The sequence below is a fragment of the Rhinatrema bivittatum genome, chromosome 9 (genome assembly GCF_901001135.1).
Source record: "Rhinatrema bivittatum chromosome 9, aRhiBiv1.1, whole genome shotgun sequence".
NCBI lineage: Eukaryota > Metazoa > Chordata > Amphibia > Gymnophiona > Rhinatrematidae > Rhinatrema > Rhinatrema bivittatum.
Window position 1 is genome coordinate 86,643,300 of NC_042623.1, and position 19,973 is coordinate 86,663,272.

The following is a 19,973-nucleotide window of genomic DNA, read 5'->3' on the forward strand; positions in this document are numbered from 1 at the left end:
TCAATTATAAAGCTCTGCAAGGCAAGTTGCAGTCCCTTCCCGAATCACCTCGTAACTGTCACCCCCTCACCATATGGTCAAAGAAATATGCATATATGATGAGCTTTTCTGGGAAGCTGATTACCCACATGACCACCCCACAGATGCACATGATACAGCGAAGTGTGTCAGCCCTTTGACGTTCAGAAGATGACTTGTCTCCTGAAAAGGCTGCCACCGCACATTCGCTCCAGATACCCCGCACCCACTCATACCGGACACAAAAAGAAAAACTGACTATTCAGGCTAGCGGAAGTAAGAAAAAACATCGCCCTGCATTGGGAGTTCCCCAACATTCAGTCATGCCTAGTAGGTCCGTGCCACGACATCGCCCCCTCTAGTAACAGCATTGGAAAACCACAACCCAGGTCACCATGTGCAGCCTCCGGCCAGCACCAACTTAAAAACTGCAAGCATGTGCACACTTTCCATTGCGACTCTGCATTGAAACCCATACCAATTGCCACGATGAGTCTGCAAAACAATTCCTCCCGCTCCTTGCACAGCACCACGATGAGTGCCCCATGAATTCCCCCCCCCCCCCCCCCCACACACACACACACTTTTTTTTTTTTTTTTTAAAGGTGGCTATGTTGCCCAGGACATGCACTCACCAGCTACAAACTACTGTGCCGCTCCCTTATGCAAGACTGAGGCTGATCCCATAACTGTGGCTCTGGTGCCAACACTGCCCACTAGGCATCCAGGAGCACTGCTTTACCCCACTATTATGACTTTTGCCCGGGTATCAGGGTACTATGGGATACAGTGCTCGATTTTATTAGTCTTCTGGGGAATGTTCAGGTTCCTAAGGATCCCAAAGTGTGTCCATTATGCTTGCCAACCACCGTGAGGTCAGAGCTTTTCCAGTGATGGGTCCTGCAGGTGGTCACAACAGCCAGATGTGAAGTTGCAGCTTGCTGGCGTCAACCTACCGTACCCTCACTGCATGATGTACTTGCTTGCCTAGATAGTGTTTTATATGAATAGGTTAACTGCTATACATAATAATACAGTGGCCAAATTTGAGAGTATGGAGGCCGTATGTACATTGGAAGTGCTGAGGGACAGAGGTATAATAACGAAAAGACAGCACCACTTGTTTACAAGTTTATTTCATGGTAGCATTTCATTTACACTGCACTATAGCATTGTTTGTTGTCATGGATTATTTGTTATCCAGTGTTACAATTCTCTTGAGCTATTAATAAACATTAAATTATAAAAAATAAGTAAATAAATAAAGGCTTGTTGAGGCTCTATCTCTAGTATTCTGACATCCACTATTTTTCCAGTGCCTAATGTTCAGGCTTCTGCTAGCAGTATGGCTGTAACTTTTCTGTTGTGATCCTTCTGTACTTTTGAGTAGTGCTGCATAGAGAAGTGTGAATAATTTGAAGTTGAACTTAAACCAAGCAGGTTTCCACCTATTTCGAGTTCAACTACATTTTGTGATATTTCCTCAATTACAAGGGAAATTAGAGTCTTTTTTTTCCAGTGGATTTAGGGAAAATTCAAACAAAATTCATAGTTTGTGATTTTATAAAAAGTCAATTTAGATTTTTTTTAAATGCAAACTGGACCCACAATCTGAGATCTTCAGGGTTTGTTTTTTTTTAGAAAATTCTTGTGAACTTTCTAAAATTTTTCCAGGTTTGTTGAATTGTTTGATGAAGAAGAAATATACATATCTCTAGTGTTATGGACCAGGGCAAGTTGTAGGTAGTACTTCTATTTAGTTCGGTGGATCAGAGAAAATTGATCGATGGTGCTGTGGCCACTGCTTCCTCCTCTAGTTCTGAGTGCAGATAGGTTGCCATTGTTTCTTCTTAGCCCAGGACATATGTAAATTAACAAATCCAGGTAGTGCATAACTTAATGAGTAAACATGATTCCTGCTTGTTCTTCTAGGGTAAAGCAATTCATAAAAAATGTTAAATTCTGTTTGCGTTGATAAATATTTTATATTTTTAAAAGTTTTCTTTCTGTTTGTATTTAGACCCACATCCAAAACTATAACTTCTAAGGATAAGGTAATGTATTTTCATTAATTCAAAGTTTTTATTAGTATGCTTTAATATTGTTATTTTTATCCTTAATCAAAATGATGTATAAAACTGTAAATTTATAATCCTCCAGTAGTAGTTAGATTTTACAGTACACTAATTACAAAATTAATTAGGGTTTATATGATTTCTGGTTTTAGGTTAACATGCAGATTGATATCACAGATGATCTGGATGATCTAACTCCATCTTCTGACACTGCCACTGAAGACTGTGATTCTCCTACTTCATCAGTCTATAAAAGTGCTATGTTGTTGATAGCTCAACTTGACGTAGAAGGTCAAGGTAAAAATAATTGAGGTCCATAGTGGAAAGGTTTGACCGTTTAAGTTTGGGACTTAACCATAGTCTGAATGTCCTAGTTTTGTGGCTATCTTGGAGACATTCTGGGGTAGGCCATGCCTGTCTGGATAAGGTAATCAGATAACGCCGATATTCAGCTGAATATCGGGCTCATTATTTTTGTATGCCTATAAAGCTTTTATCCTCTTAACACCTGCCAGCCAAAGAAGCACAAGCTAACTCCAGATATCAGATGTAGGTTTTCCCACACAAGATTGCCACTGAGCTATCGGGCCAGCTCTGCCTGTTGCTTTTAAACTTCAGCAGTTTGTGGCATAGACCAGCAGAACTGTTAATTTCTGTGATCATGATCAGTTTGTCTTGACTCTGTGGAATGCAGCAGCTTACACTGCATTCTACTTGGCCAAAATAATTTCATCCAAGTGAGTCAGTTAGCAACACTGGTCTGGGGTGTGATAGAGCCTTAACCAAAAAGTCAAGAGTAAGTTAAGAGATAATCAAAATATAGTACTATTGCAAATTGTAAGACTATTTTTTTTTTATTTACTGAGGGCTGATACTAATTCACAAAACAAACCAAAAAAAGACTTCACTGATAATTTATACCATCTAGTTATATATTCGTTTTTATATTGTCATTTTATCAGAGAGAAAAAGGACTTCAGATTTCCTCAGATGGAAAGAGTCCATCCCAAGCGACTTCCACAAATCATAAATCAAAAAACTCTATTTTTTTTTACACACACATACATATATACCGTATTTTTCGCTCCATTACACGCACTTTTCTTTCCCCCAAAAGTGGGGGGAAAATGTGCATCTTATGGAGTGAATATAAAAAACAAAAACAAAACTAACTACAACTCCATGTGCCCTGAGGCACATGGAGTGAGAAAGGGCTTCCGCCCATATCTGTGCAGCTTCCTGACACAGAAGGTAGGAGCCCCTTCCCCCTTGCTTGTTGATGTACCACATGGCCACCTGATTGTCGGTCTGAATCAGGATGACCTGGTTGGATAGGCAAAACTGAAAGACTCTGAGGGCATATCTGATTGCACAAAGCTCCAGGAAATTTATTTCGTGTTTGGCTTCCTGTGGAGACCAAATGCCTTGAGTTTGCAAGTTCCCCACATGTGCACTCCAACCTAAGTTGGAGGCATCTGTTGTCAAGGTTATTTGAGATTCTGGAACCTGAAACAGAAGGCCTTGTAACAGATTGGATTGCTTTGCCCACCAAGCTACCGATAACCAGAGCTGTTTGGTGATGTGGACCGTGGAGGACATTGGCTGAGAAGACTGAGTCCACTGTAATCTTAGAGTCCACTGCATTACTCTCATGGCAAGGTGCGCCATGGGAGTGACATGCACCGTGGAGGCCATATGACCCAACAATATTAGGAAGTGATGTGCAGTCGAATGTTGTCGAGACTGCAGTCGATGGGCCAGAGAAGTAAGAGTGAAAGCTCAATCCTGAGGAAGGAACGCTGTCACTTCTAAAGTGTCCAGGTCAGCCCCTATGAACGATAGGATTTGAGAAGGAACTAGCCTTGATTTTGGATAGTTTATGAGGAACCCTAGGGAGATATGGGTATGCAAAGTGAGATGTAGGGACGTCAGGGCACTTTGCCGAGTGGGAGCCTTGATCAACCAATCGTCTAGATAGGGGTAGGCGTAGACACTGACTTCTGAGATATGCAGCTACCACTACGAGGCATTTGGTGAAGACTCGTGGGGCAGATGCTAGGCCGAATGGCAACACTCGATATTGGAAGTGTTTTGGGCCTATCAGGAACCGCAGGAATCTGCGATGTGATGGAGTAATTAAAATGTGCATGTAAGCGTCCTGTAGGTATAGAGAGCAGAGCCAGTCTTCCCGTTGAAGAAGGGGAAGAAGAGAACCCAAGATTAGCATCTTGAACTTTTCTCTTTGTAGGTATTTATTTAGGGTGCGAAGATCTAGTATTGGGCGCACCCCGCCTGACTTTTTTGGTTTCAGGAAATACCTGTAGTAGAACCCCTGTCCCTGTTGGGAGAGGGGTACTGGTTCTATTGCTCTGGACTGGAGAAGCAGAGAGACCTCCTGCTCTAGGAGCAGTGAATGGTCGGATGTTCCCCACGTCAGCCATTGTGGGGAATCTGGTGGAATCGAGAGAAAGTTGAGATGCTAACCTTGTGTCACTGTCGTAAGTACCCATTGGTCTTTGGTGACTGTGTGCCAAATGGTGGAGAAGTGACACAAGCGACCTCCAATGGGTACATTTGGAAGTGGAATCTGGGTACCACTCTCTAGGAGGGAGTCAAAAGCCAGACGCTGGACCTGGTTGGGGGGCTGGCTGTGACTTTTGTACCCTGGGTTGCCTAGGTTGGTTTTTCTGATAAGGCTTAGAAGACTGATCCCTGCCTGCCGGGGCATAGTATCTCCTCTGTTGGTAGGCTGGTCTCTTGGAATCTCTCCTAAAAGGCCTTTTAGAAGAGAGATCAGAAGGTAACAAGGAAAGCTGGCACAGAGTCTCTTGGTGGTCCTTGAGCTGCGCCACTGCTTCTTGAATTTTTTCCTCTCAAAGATTATCCCCAGCACAGGGTAAGTCTGCCAATCAGTCTTCTACCTCTGGTCTGAGGTCTGACGATTTTAGCCAGGATACCAGCTGCTGATACGCTGGAGGCGGTGTCAAAAATGCCATATGCTGAGCGCACCTCATGTTTGCCAGCATCTAAGCTCTTTTGGGCAAGGGCATGGAGTTGGTCCTAGAATTGTTGGGTCATGTAGAGCTGGTAGGATGCAATGTGAGAGATGAGCATTGATCCATGGAACACTCTCCTTTCTAATGCATCCAGAAACTTCTGATCTTTTCCTGGGGGAATGGAAGAGTGCGGTTTGGATCGTCTGGCCCTCTTCTGGGCAAACTCAACCATCACCGAGTGATGATCCAATTGAGTTCTTTGGAAGCTAGGGGCTGACTGAAGTAAGTTTCGATAAACAGGTGCCACAGAGCCAGGGAGCTCCCAATTTCTCTTTAGATGGTCTAAAAGGATGTCATGAATGGGGATAGACATGATTTCCTTCGGGGCATCGAGAAATTGCAGTAGCTCTAGCATCTGATGTCTCGAGTCCTCTTCTGTCTGGAGCTGGAATGGGACTGTTTCAGACATCTCCTTAACAAAGTTAATAAAAGAAAGGTCTTCCGGAGGAGAACGCTTTCTTTCCTCAGTTGGAGAAGGCTGGGAAGGCAGATCATCTGAATCCTGAGATGAATCATCGGTCCAGGGGTTATAAGGGTCATCCACAGCTCCCAAATGTTCTTCAGAAGAATTAAAGGTGTTATTCCTGAAGGCTCTGGCCTGGGCATCGATGGCCTAGAAGGAGGAACCGAAGGCATCGATGGAGGCATGGAAGGCATCGATGGCGGCACCAATGGCATCGGAGGCATCGATGGTGACACAGATGGAATCGGTGACATCGATGGTTGTGTCAGTGGCAGCACTCCTGAAGTTGGAATGAATATCTGTGTTTCTTCGTCTTCTTCACCCGATGACAGGGGAATCTGAGAGGAAGGAATCGGATCCATGGGGTCCATCGGTGGAAAGGCACTGAATAGCTTTTCCATCCTTGCCAAAAGCGGTGTAAGCGCCATGGGAATCGGCTCAGTGGCCGTAGGAGGAGGAGGAACCGGAACCAACATTGATGATGGTTGAAATCCTTGGAGTGCTTTGCCGATGGCCTCTTGGATCATTCAATCCAATTCCTCATTGAAACCTGGGGCATGGATGCCCGGTTCTGGCGTAGAAGGCAGCGCTGGCGTAGCCGGAGGGTCCACCGGTGAAGGCACTGATTAGCTTTTCCATCCTTGCCAAAAGCAGTGCAAGCGCCATGGGAATCGGCTCGGTGGCCGTAGGAGGAACCGGAACCAGCATCTATGGTGGTTGAAATCCCTGGAGTGCTTTGCCGATGGCCTCTTGGATCATTCGATCCAATTCCTCACGGAAACCTGGGGCATGGATGCCCGGTTCCGGAGTAGGAGGCAGCATTGGCGTAGCCAGAGTGTCCACCGGTGAAGGTGGAATCGCGGATCCCGGCACCTGTCCAGGTGGGGAACGCCTCGGTGACCCCGAGACGGAAGAGGATGAGGCCTTTTCTATACGGGGCTTTTTCGACGGTGGCTTAGACGACATTGATGCCGAGAGCTTGCCTGTATCGGTGGTCTGAGCCTTCTGATGGCGGTGTCGATGCTTCTCTCCATGTTTACCTCTGTGTTTTTCCTGAGGCGGAACAGAGAGGGTCGACATCCGTGGAGTCGTCGAAGCTGGACGGATAGCAGTGGTTTCCCGGTGCTGGCGCGACATGGAAGGCACTGGTTCAGACGACATTGAAGCAATTGATGGAGTCAGGGTTTTAGGCCTAAAGAGAAGACCCATCTTATCGAGTCTAGCCTTGCGACCCTTCGGTGTCATTTGGGCACATTTGGTGCAGGTTAGGGCATCGTGGCCGGACCCCAATCACATCACACAGACCATATGAGGGTCAGTGATGGACATCGTTCAAATGCAGTCGGGGCATGGACAAAAACCCGATGCCATGGCCTCGACAAAATTTAGTTGCGGTGTGGTCGATGGCCGGTAGGCCGCGAGGGAGAAACTTGACGGGAATCGACCGCAAACTGTAAAAAACTTACTGTTCGACCGCGGAGTGAAAATATCTATAAGTGGACCCCTGTGGGGTAAAATGTTTTGAAATTTTTGAACAAAGTTCCGTGAGGAAAATTCCTGTCAGGAATCTCTGAAGAGCTCCTTAACCCGTGTGGCTACTGCTGCGCAGAAAAAAGAAGACTGAAGGGGGACCCCTGCTGGCTGTAGGGTCGGTGCATTGCTGGGCATGCCCAGTAGTTGCCAGTCAAAGTTCTGGAAACTTTGGCAAAAGTGTTCCGTGATTGGGCTCCATCTTGATGATGTCACCCATATGTGAGGACTAACATCCTGCTGTCCTGTGAGAACACCTGTTACAGGTAACAACTCTGCTTTCCCCTCTTAAATGGTAATTTTTAAAATTCCTGCATGAGTGTACTTTTTACCTGTGGATTTTGCATCAGTTCTCAAATGTGCATATTTTCACTTTGAAAATTGCTGAAGAGAAAAATACCTAGAGATCTGACCCTGTTTTTTCTGTGGATGCTTTTTCCAACCTAAATGCATATAGTTTTCTCCTCCAAACTAACTCTGCCCTAGTAACGTCTCCACAACAGTGCAACAAATGCAAGTGGAATTCTGTACATGCTTCTCTCTGCATATAGGGTGGGCAATATTCAGACAGTCGATTTCTATAGTTAAAATGCTTTCTACCCACAGAAATTGCTATCAGAATTGCCTTCTTAGATACGTAGAAAAGAGATCGATAAACATGTTGTAGATACTGCTTTTTTATTGGGTTTTACTTATTACCTTCTTATTTTACTTTTATTTCTATATATTTTTTAGAAAAACAGTTTTCCTAAAACTACCTTGGTATTTGCGTTACATAATTACATTTTGCTAGCTATTGAAGTTGGCCCGTATGTTTATGGACAAATAAATAAGCAGATAAGTTTTGGTACTTTATTACTGAAGTTAAATCATGTTGTCCTTTACCTTTGTTCACCTTGCAGATTCAGTAAGTCTCCTGAAAATCCAGAACATAGTTCATGAATATGAGCGATTGATAGAAAAGGAAAATGGCCGTTATGCGCTGCTCTTAGGAAAATTAAGGAAGCTAGAGAATGAGAGAAAAGAGTTGCAACAAACTATAGAAGATGCCAGAGAGAGTAAATCTAAGCTGGAGCACCAGAAAGTGGACTGGGAAAGTGATCTCAATAATCTTAGGTATTAAATCTGATCTTTAGAAAATGTTTTGTTTCCTTACAATTAACATATGTGATTACAAATTTATTTTTGCTTGTTCATGTGTGCTTGAAAGGAATTTGTTATAAAAATTGAGAAGTTTCTATGAAAGTGCACTGTTTATGTTTACAAGAGCTTGATTCCAGCCCCTCACTGTTGTTAAAACAAGAAAAGCCCTTTGTAGGGTTTCCTTTATTTATTTATTTTTCTTTGCCATTCTTGGTCAGACCAAGGGTCCATCAAGGCCAGCATCCTGTTTCCAACAGTGGCCAATCCAGGCCATAAGAACCTGGCAATTATCCAAAAACTAAGTCTATTTATTGTTACTGTTGCTAGTAATAGCAGTGGCTATTTTCTAAGTCAACTTAATTAAGAGCAGGTAATGGACTTCTCCTCCAAAAACGTATCCAATCCTTTTTTAAACACAGCTATACTAACTGCACTAACCACATCCTCTGGCAACAAATTTCAGAGTTTAATTGTGCGTTGAGTGAAAAGAACTTTCTCCGATTAGTTTTAAATGTGCCACATGCTAACTTCATGGAGTGCCCCCTAGTCTTTCTATTATCCGAAAGAGTAAATAACCGATTCACATCTACCCCCTTCTAGACCTCTCATGATTTTAAACACCTCTATCATATCCCCCCTCAGCCATCTCTTCTCCAAGCTGAAAAGTCCCTAACCTCTTTAGTCTTTCCTCATAGGGGAGCTGTTCCATTCCCCTTATCATTTTGGTCGCCCTTCTCTGTACCTTCTCCATCGCAATTATATCTTTTCTGAGATGTGGCAACCAGAATTATACACAGTATTCAAGGTGCGGTCTCACCATGGAGCAATACAGAGGTATTATGACATTTTCCGTTTTATTCACCATTCCCTTCCAAATAATTCCCAAAATTCTGTTTGTTTTTTTGACTGCCACAGCACACTGAACAGACTATTTTAATGTTTATCCACTATGACGCCTAGATCTCTTTCTTGGGTGGTAGCACCTAATATGGAACCTAACATTGTGTATCTGTAGCATGGGTTATTTTTCCCTATATGCATCACCTTGCACTTATCCACATTAAATTTCATCTGCCATTTCGATGCCCAATTTTCCAGTCTCACAAGGTCTTCCTGCAATTTATCACAATCTGCTTGTGATTTAACTACTCTGAACAATTTAGTATCATCTGCAAATTTGATTACCTCACTCGTATTTCTTTCCAGATCATTTATAAATATATTGAAAAGTAACGGTCCCAATACAGATCCCTGAGGCACTCCACTGCCCACTCCCTTCCACTGAGAAAATTGTCCATTTAATCCTACTCTCTGTTTCCTGTCTTTTAGCCAGTTTGTAATCCACGAAAGGACATCGCCACCTATACCATGACTTTTTACTTTTCCTAGAAGCCTCTCATGAGGAACTTTGTCAAATGCCTTATGAAAATCCAAGTATACTACATCTACCGGTTCATCTTTATCCACATGTTTATTAACTCCTTCAAAAACGTGAAGCAGATTTGTGAGGCAAGACTTGCCTTGGGTAAAGCCATGCTGACTTTGTTCTATTAAACCATGTCTTTCTATATATTCTGTGATTTTGATGCTTAGAACACGTTCCACTATTTTTCCTGGCACTGAAGTCAGGCTAACCGGTCTGTAGTTTCTCACAAGACAAGCAGGATGGTAGTCCTCACATATGGGTGACATCATCAGGATGGAGCCCAATCACAGAACACTTTTGTCAAAGTTTCCAGAACTTTGACTGGCACCTACTGGGCATGCCCAGCAATGCACTGACCCTGCAGCCAACAGGGGTCCCACTTCAGTCTTCTTTTTTCTGCGCAGCAGTAGCCCGCTGGTTAAGGAGCTCTTCAGATATTCCTGACAGGAATTTTTCCTCACGGAACTTTGTTCAAAAATTTCAAAACATTTTACCCCAAAGGGGTCCCCTTATTGATATTTTCACTCCGCGGTTGAACGGTGAGTTTTCTGCCCGTTTGCAGTCGATTACCATCGAGTTTCACCCTCGCGGCCTACTGGCCATCGACCGCACCGCGACTAAATTTTGTCGAGGCCATGGTGTCAGGTTTTCATCTGTGCCCCTACTGCACTCGAGCAATGTCCTTCACTGACCCTCACGCGTTTTGTGTGATGTGCTTGGGGTCCGGCCACAATGTCCTAACCTGCACCAAATGTGCCCAAATGACACCGAAGGGTCACAAGGCTAGACTCGATAAGATGGGTCTTCTCTTTAGGCCTAAAACCCCAACTCCATCGATTGCTTTGACATCGTCTGAACCAGTGCCATCTTCGTTGCGCCAGCACTGGGAAAACGCTGCTATCCAACCGGATTAGACGACTCCACGGATGTTGACCGCCTCCCCCCTCTGTTCTGCCTCAGGAAAAGCACCGAGGTGAACATCGAGAGAAGCATCGACACCGCCATTGCAAGGCTCAGACCATCGATACAGGCAAGCCTTCAGCATCGACGTCATCTGAGCCACTGTCGAAAAAGCCCCATACAGAAAAGGCCTCGTCCTCTTCTATCTCGGGGTCACCGAGGCGTTCCCCACTTGGACAGGTGCTGGGATCCGTGATTCCACCTTCAGCGGTGGACCCTCCGGCTACGCCAGCGCTGCCTCCTACCCCGGAAACCTGGGGCATCCATGCCCCAGGTTTCCGTGAGGAATTGGATCGGATGATCCAAGAGGCCATCGGCAAAGCACTCCATGGATTTCAACCACCATCGATGCCGGTTCCGGTTCCTCCTCCAGCAACCGATCCGATACCCATGGCGCTTGCACCGCTTTTGGCAAGGATGGAAGTACTAATTGGTGCTTTTCCACCGATGGACCAGAGGGAACTGATGGACCCCATGGATCCGATTCCTTCCTTTCCGATACCCTTGTCATCGGGAGAGGAAGAAGAAGAAACATCGATATTTATTCCACCTTCAGGAGTGCTGCCACCGACACAACCATCGATGTCACCGATTCCATCGGTGCCGCCATCGATGCCTCTGATGCCATCGGTGCCTCCATTGGTGCTGCCATCGATGCCTTCCATGCCTCCATCGATGCCTTTGCTTCCTCCTTCTAGGCCATCGTTGCCCAGTCCAGGACCTTCAGGGATATCACCTTTAATTCCTTCTGAAGAACATTTGGGAACTGGGGATGACCCTTATAATCCCTGGACCGATGATTCATCCCAGGATTCAGATGATCTGCCTTCCCAGCCTTCTCCAACTGAGGAAAGAAAGCGTTCTCCTCCAGAAGACCTTTCTTTTATTAACTTTGTTAAGGAGATGTCTGAAACAGTCCCATTGCAGCTCCAGACAGAAGAGGAGTCGAGACATCAGATGCTAGAGCTTCTGGAATTTCTCGATGCCCCGAAGGAAATCATGTCTATCCCTATTCATGACATCCTTTTAGACCTTCTAAAGAGAAATTGGGAGCACCCTGGCTCTGTGGCACCTGTTAATCGGAAAGCAGCTGCCACCTACTTAGTTCAGTCAGTCCCTTGCTTCCAAAGAACTCAATTGGATCATCACTTGGTGGCTGTTGAGTCTGCCCAGAAGAGGGCCAGACGCTCCAAGCCGCACTCTTTCATTCTCCCAGGAAAAGATTAGAAGTTTCTGGATGCATTGGGAAGGAGAGTGTTCCATGGATCAATGCTCATTTCTCGCATTGCATCCTACCAGCTCTACAAGACCCAGTACAACAGGGCCTTATTCACAAAGATTCAAGAATTTGCTGAGGCCCTTCCTCAACAATTCCAGGACCAACTCCATGCCTTTGCCCAAAAGTGCTTAGATGCAGGCAAACATGATGTGCGCTCAGCATATGACATTTCTGACACCGCCTCTAGGGTTTCGGCAGCTGGTATCAGTGCGAGATGATGGGCCTGGATAAAATCGTCAGATCTCAGACCAGAGGTACAAGACCGATTGGCAGACTTACCCTGTGCTGGGGATAATCTTTTTGGGGAAAAGATTCAAGAAGCAGTAGTGCAGCTCAAGGACCTCCAAGAGACTGCGCCAGCTTTCCTTGTTACCTTCTGATCTCTCTTCTAAAAAGCCTTTTAAGAGAGATTCCAAGAGACGAACCTACAGACAGAAGAGATACTATCCCCCGGCAGCCAGGGGTCGGTCTTTTAAATCTTATCAGAAAGGCCAACCTAGGCAACCCAGGGTACAAAAGTCACAGCCAGCCCCCCAACCAGATCCAGTGTCTGGCTTTTGACTCACTCCTAGAGAGTAGTACCCAGATTCCACTTCCAAACGTACCTGTTGGAGGTCGCTTGTGTCACTTCTCCACCGTTTGGCACACAGTCACCAAAGACCAATGGGGACTTGCAATAGTAACACAAGGTTACCATCTCAACTTTCGGTTCCACCGGATTCCCCGCCTCGGCTGACGTGGGAAAAATCCGACCACTCACTATTCCTGGAGCAGGAGGTCTCTCTACCTCTCCAGTCCAGAGCAATAGAACCGGTGCCCCTCTCATAATAGGGGCAGGGGTTCTATTCCAGATATTTCCTAATACCAAAAAGGTCAGGTGGGGTGCGCCTAATACTGGATCTTCACACTCTAAACAAATACCTACAAAGAGAAAAGTTCAAGATGGTGACCTTAGGTTCACTTCTTCCCCTTCTTCAAAGGGAGACTGACTCTGCTCTTTAGACCTTCAGGACACTTACACGCACATTTTAATTACTCCATCACATCGCAGATTCCTGCGGTTCCTGATAGGCCCAAAACACTTCCAATATCGAGTGTTGCCATTCGGCCTAGCATCTGCCCCATGAGTCTTCACCAAGTGCCTCGTAGTGGTAGCTGCATATCTCAGAAGTCAGTGTCTACGTCTGCCTCTATCTAGACGATTGGTTGATCAGGGCTCCCACTCGCCAAAGTGCCCTGACGTCCCTACGTCTCACTTTGCATACCTTGATCTCCCTAGGGTTCCTCATAAACTATCCAAAATCAAGGCTAGTTCCTTCTCAAACCCTATTGTTCATAGGGGCTAACCTGGACACTTTAAAAGCGACAGCATTCCTTCCTCAGGATCGAGTTCTCACTCTTGTTTCTCTGGCCCATCGACTGCAGTCTAGTCAACACTCAACTGCACGTCACTTCTTAATATTGTTGGGTCATATGGCTCGCCTTGCCATGAGAGTAATGCAGTGGACTCTAAGATCGCAGTGGACTCAGTCTTCTCAGCCAGTGTCTTCCACGGTCCACATCACCAAACAGCTATGGTTATCGCTAGCTTGGTGGGCAAACCAATCCAATCTGTTACAAGACCTTCCATTTCAGGTTCCAGAACCTCAAATAACTTTGACAGCAGATGTCTCCAACTCCGGTTGGGGGGCACATGTTGGGAACTTGCAAATTCAAGGCATTTGGTCTCCACAGGAAGCCAAACACCAAATAAATTTTCTGGAGCTTCGTGCAATCAGATATGCCCTCAGAGTCTTTCAGGATCACCTATCCAACCAGGTCATCCTGATTCAGACCGACAACCAGCAAGGGGGAACGGGCTCCTACTTTCTGTGTCAAGAAGCTGCACAGATATGGGCGGAAGCCCTTTCTCACTCGATGAGCCTCAGTGCACCTACTTGCCACCTACTTGGACAACGTGTTGGCGGACAAACTGAGTCGCACTTTTCAACCGCACGAGTGGTCCCTCAACCCCACTGTAGCGGACTCCCTATTCCAACGTTGGGGTTACCCTTACATAGACCTCTTTGTGTCGATACACAACCGCAAATTAAGGAACTTCTGCTCCCTCACTTGCAGCCAACACTGGCAGCCGACAGACGCTTTCTCCCTCTCTTGGACCATCCACTTCCACTCATTTCAAAAACTCTCGTGAAGTTACGAAGGGACAAGGGATTTATGATTCTCATAGCCCCTCACTGGCCACGCCAGGTCTGGTTTCCAATTCCTCTGGGGCAGGACCCGCTTCTGATCACTCAGAACAACAGCTGCCTTCGCCACCCCAACCTCCAGGCTCTGTCTCTGACAGCCTGGATTTTGAAAGGTTAATTCTCCAACCCTTAACCTTTCAGAGCCGGTGTCCCGTGTTCTGGTAGCTTCACGAAAGCCTTCCACGAGGCAGTCTTACCATTATAAGTGGAACAGGTTTACGGTATGGTGTACTTCTAGGTCCATCGATCCCTTCACTTGTTCCACACCGAAGTTTCTGGACTATCTCTGGCACCTGTCAGAGTCAGGCCTCAAAACTTCTTCTATCAGGGTACATGTCAGTGCCGTAGCCGTCTTCCATAAAGGTGTCGGGGATGTACCCATTTCAATACAACCCCTTGTAACACGCTTTTTGAAGGGCTTGCTCCACCTTAAACATCCACTGCGCCCTCCAGGCCCTTCCTGGGATCTCAACTTGGTGTGGGGGCGGCTCATGAAACCTCCATTTGAGCCTCTCCAATCCTGTGATTTCCGTTATCTCACCTGGAAAGTGATTTTTATTTTGGCAATCACATCCGCTCGCAGAGTTAGTGAATTACAGGCCTTAGTCACCTACCCGCCTTACACTAAACTTCTGCATTATAGGGTAGTGCTCCGCACTCACCCTAGGTTTCTGCCTAAGGTAATATCGGAGTTTCATATCAATCAATCCATTATACTACCCACCTTCTTTCCCAGGCCCCATTCAAATCCAGGAGAACGGGCTCTGCATACCCTTGACTGTAAACGTGCTCTAGCATTCTATCTAGACCGTACAGCTGCCCACAGGAAATCCACTCAATTGTTTGTTTCCTTCGGTCCCATCAAATTGGGTAAACCTGTGGGTAAGCAGACTCTCTCCTCCTGGTTAGCGGACTGTATTTCCTTTTGCTACCAGCAGGCAGGCATTCCGCTACAAGATCGTGTCAGGGCACACTCTATCTGTATCTGTAGCGCACCTACGCTCGGTACCGCTTACTGACATTTGTAAAGCTGCTACCTGGAGCTCTCTCCACACTTTCGCAGTTACTATTGCTTAGACATGGCTGGCAGACAAGATCCCATCTTCGGCCAGTTTGTGCTATGCAACCTATTTGCAACTTGAAGTACCAACACCCTTCCACGACTCGTTAGGGTTCAGGATGCCCTTTAACCAAATTGACACCCCGGTTGTTGTGCCTGTTGCACGTCTTTGGGTACATTTGGTGCATTGCTCGGGCATCCTCAGCTCGGTACTCACCCATATGTGAGGACTACCATCCTGCTTGTCCTGTGAGAAAGCAGAGTTGCTTACCTGTAACAGGTGTTCTCACAGGACAGCAGGATGTTAATCCTCACGAAACCCACTCGTCACTGCGCGGTGTTGGGTTTGTTTTCTTTTTTTTATTTTGCGCATGTACTTTTGTTATAAGACGAGACTGAAGGGGACCCCTGCTGGTTGCAGGGTCAGTGCATTGCTGGGCATGCCCAGTAGGTGCCAGTCAAAGTCCTGGAAACTTTGACAAAAGTGTTCCGTGATTGGGCTCCATCCTGATGATCAAAAAGAACATCACCAATGTAACTGTGTTATTAGGATGTGATACCTCATATTTTGCAGGGAGCCTCTCAATATTTCTTAGAGTGTGCTCTCATGAAGTCATGTTTCAAGCGTTAACCATGATACATAGGCACAGTTATACGCTGTATGGACTTTTGTTGTTTGTAATCACTGGTATCAGCAATCCCTGGTTTTGGAATAATGCGTTTTGCAAACAGAACAAAAAATTTTTTTTGAAAGAATTTTTCTTTTTAAGGTAAATTATATGATGGAAAGCATTCACTTATCGTATTATGTTGAGCGTGCATGGGTGACAGCTTTTTTTCAAGAACACCGGTAAGAACCCGACACGTCCGTGTTTCGTGGACTTCTTCAGGGGTTTTACTTTTTCAACGGTGTAATTTTTTGTTCTGTTTGCAAAACGCATTATTCCAAAACCAGGGATTGCTGATACCAGTGATTACAAACAACAAAAGTCCATACAGCGTATAACTGTGCCTATGTATCATGGTTAACGCTTGAAACATGACTTCATGAGAGCACCCTCTAAGAAATATTGAGAGGCTCCCTGCAAAATATGAGGTATCACATCCTAATAACACAGTTACATTGGTGATGTTCTTTTTGATCTAAGTATTACTATATACATCATTATTTTTACAGTTCGTTTCCAATTTGTCCATCCTGATGATGTCACCCATATGTGAGGACTAACATCCTGCTGTCCTGTGAGAACACCTGTTACAGGTAAGCAACTCTGCTTACCCGCATCGCCCCTGGAGCCCTTTTTAAATATTGGTGTTACATTAGCTGACTTCCTGTCTTCAGGTACAATGGATGATTTTAATGATAGGTTACAAATTTTTACTAATAGGTCTGAAATTTCATTTTTTAATTCCTTCAGAACTCTGGGGTGTATCCTTTCTAGAATCCAAGCCACACCACTTTTACTTTCAAATTTTTCTCACATTCCCCTGTCCTCTCAAACTGCCTTTGCCTCCCATCCCCACTTCATTCTCTGCTCCAATTATGGATGACTTCTTTCATGAAAAGATTGACAAGATTAATTGTGGATTCTCTGAGGAAAGGCAGGTTGCAGTAGTCCTCACAGTTGGGGTAATGTAATTCAATGGAGTCTGACCAGTGAAGATTACCACAAAGCTTCAAGAAGCTTTAACATGCTCCCCCGAATCATGGATGTTGCATGGTGCTTCCTCAGTTCTAGTTTTAGTGAACAGTTTTAATGGACATAAGTTTGTTCTCTTTGACAGAAAAATGTCTGTTTTGGTTGTGGAGCATTCTGGCTTTTTTACCCCAGTTAGGTTAACTAGGTAGGTATCCTTATTCAAGTAAATTTTTCTTTCTTTTTAATCATCTATCAGGCATATTGAGTAAGACTTTTCAAGTATTTTTGTGAAATTGAGTCATTTAATTTTGCCTCATTAATTTTTTAGCCAATGCCCGAGAAGTAGACTGCAGCCAGCAGCCTCAATAAGTGCTCTCTGTGTGGGCATATCATGTTTATCACAGATACTTGTGATAGATGTATACTCTTCCTAGGGGACAACCATAATGTTGAGGAGTACTCCACATTTAGGAAGATGACCCACCTGCCACTCATGGAAACATTCTTTGAGCAGTAAGACATGACTCATCAGGTTTGGAGGCATCAGCATTGGAATCGAAGCGTCCAGGAGCAGCTTTAAACTCTGGCAGTGCATTGACTTAAAAAAAGCATCAATCTTCCTCAATATTGAACATTGTTAGAGACCAGAGAGAGAGAGAACATCATTTAACTCCACCATCCAATGGCAGTGAAGGATTCTGCTTCAGTACCAGCATTGGGGAAAACCAATGCTAGACTTCAGGTGAAGTTCAGAAGCATTAGCATTGGTCCTAGTCAGTACATGATGCTGGGGACATGGAGATTCTGGCTGCAGCCCTAAATCCCCCAAAATATTCCTGTAGAGAGGGAAGATGACCCTCACATTCATCGCGGGAATCACAACAGCTTCCAAGGGCGTGGATACCAATTACCGGTCTTTCTCAAGTGATGCAGGAAGATGTAACCACTCCTCCTGCTTCCTATGGAGGAGTTAGAGAAAATCCATAGCTGCAAGTGCCCATGTATTGGCATTATCAGTTGCCTTGCAGATGGAGGACCAGCAGTTGCTTGAGACTTTAATATTTGGCAGAAGAGCCCCAGTGGCAGTTCCGGAAGAGGCATCACATTAAACTGCTGCACCAGTGTCAACTTCCAGTGCGTCATGGAGGTGGGGAGATGGAACTTCCCGTGACGAAAAAGTTAATTGGTGTCTAGACTATAACAGATAAGGGATACCCTCACTGAGGCCTAGTCAGATTCAGATGCAGACTCAGACTGAACCACTGACTCATGATTCTGAGTACTTCTAGAGGTATGCATATAGATATAAGGTTTACTCTGATGAGCAGGAGTAGAAAGGACTCCCCTCCTACCTCTCTCCTCCATAGGAAGGGAGAAAGTTTCTGGAGGACCTCTCCTTTGCAATTTTTATTAAAAGAATGGTGGATACCATTCTCTTGAGCTACAGGAGGAGGAAGAGTCCAGGGCAAAGATGCTTCACATCTTCCAATTCTCCCCAAAGAAAATCTTGGCAGTGCCCATTCATGAGATCTTTCAGGAGACAGATGAGAATATGGGAAGCTAAAAGAATTCAAAATTTGAGAAGCAGCACCTACTTCATCAGTCAACTGTAGAATCTGCTCTCAAAAAAGGACAGGAGGTCTAGAACTCACTCCTCCATGCTCCCTGGGAAGGATTCATATATGCTTGACTTTATTAAGAGAGAGGTTTATCAGAGATCTCAGCTCAATGCCTGCATAGCATCCTGTCAGCTCTTCATGGAGAAATATATGCAAAACATACTGAAAGAGATAGAGGTGTATCAAAGTATTTTCCTCAGGAGTTATATGAAGCCCTGAAGTCACTGGTGGACAAGGATATGGCGTGTGGGGGAAAAAAGCATGGTCTGTTTAACCTGTGATGTTTTTGAACTGGCATCAAAGATCTCTGCAGTACATATTGGCACTTGCAGACTTGTATGGCTGCATACTTCAGACCACAGACATGATGTACAGGAAAGACTCAGATGTATCATGCAATGAAGAGAATCTCTTTTGGATTTAAGGTCCATTAAATGATGGTTCAAATTAAAGATGAGTTATCAGTGCCATCAACTTCAGCTATGGCATGCAAACTCTCTGTGCCCTCTCACTCTTTGCTGAAGTATTCGGTGCTATCTGAATATGTTTGAAGATTTATATAACACACACACTATGCATCCTATTAAAGTTCGATTGATTGAGCACAAATCTTGTTTAAACACGGCAAAAATGATGGCCCCCTTTGGTATCACATTGCATGGAGTTTCAACATAAATTTGATGTTTTACAATGGACCATTATTGAAGCCCCAGTAAATACACAGGCAGATGGTGACCCAGTTTCACGTTTAAATTACCATGAAGCCTTTTGGATATTCACTTTAAATATGGTTTCTCCAATAGGCTTGAATGAAAAACTGGTTTGGACATCTTTGATTTGATGGGTTTCAAATATACTGCCCCTATTGGTTGTAGAAGCTCAACTTCTCAGATTGGTGCAACATGTTAATTCACCCTGATTGGCTGGTTTTCCAGGACTTAGTATGTTTATATTATAAGGAATGGATGCCATTTAATGCTTACCTATTGCTGTCATCTTTTATTCTGGGAAAAGATGATTCTATCTTTTGGAGTTAGTTACCCGTGTTGACATATTGAAAAGGTTATTTCTGACTTAAAAGATATGTAATATCCCCTGATGAAGGACTCTGTTTGAAATGAGGCCCCGTCGGAAGGAATATAAACATTTAAGTTTGGAGGTCGGAACATGTTTGTACGAGAGTAGACTTTGCATTATTTTAAATGCTTCAAGTATATTATAGCACAGGGATACACTAGTATTAATTTTGAAAAAAACTTAGAGATTTAAAAAATTTTTTAAATATCTAGGGAAGTTTTTTTGATAAGAAAATAATAAATTGTTATGAACTATGCTGCCCGCGTGTTTCCCCGCGAGCAGACTCACTTACCACGCTGCCTTCTTCACCCGACGTGGCTGGGATGCCGCCGTCAGGCCTTCTGCGCAGCTGGAGCCGCGGACTGTCACTGCCCACGC

At 44.7% G+C, this 19,973-nt stretch overlaps 1 protein-coding gene across 1 annotated transcript in view; it reads left to right on the top strand.

Annotated features, from left to right (window-relative positions):
• Positions 1-19,973, top strand: part of LOC115099561 (ankyrin repeat domain-containing protein 26-like) — a 462,251-nt gene that overhangs the window by 297,845 nt on the left and 144,433 nt on the right. Inside the window, 3 exon segments of the mRNA XM_029617295.1 lie at positions 2,039-2,072; positions 2,246-2,390; positions 8,045-8,258. Of these exon segments, the coding sequence (XP_029473155.1) occupies positions 2,039-2,072; positions 2,246-2,390; positions 8,045-8,258 (393 nt within the window).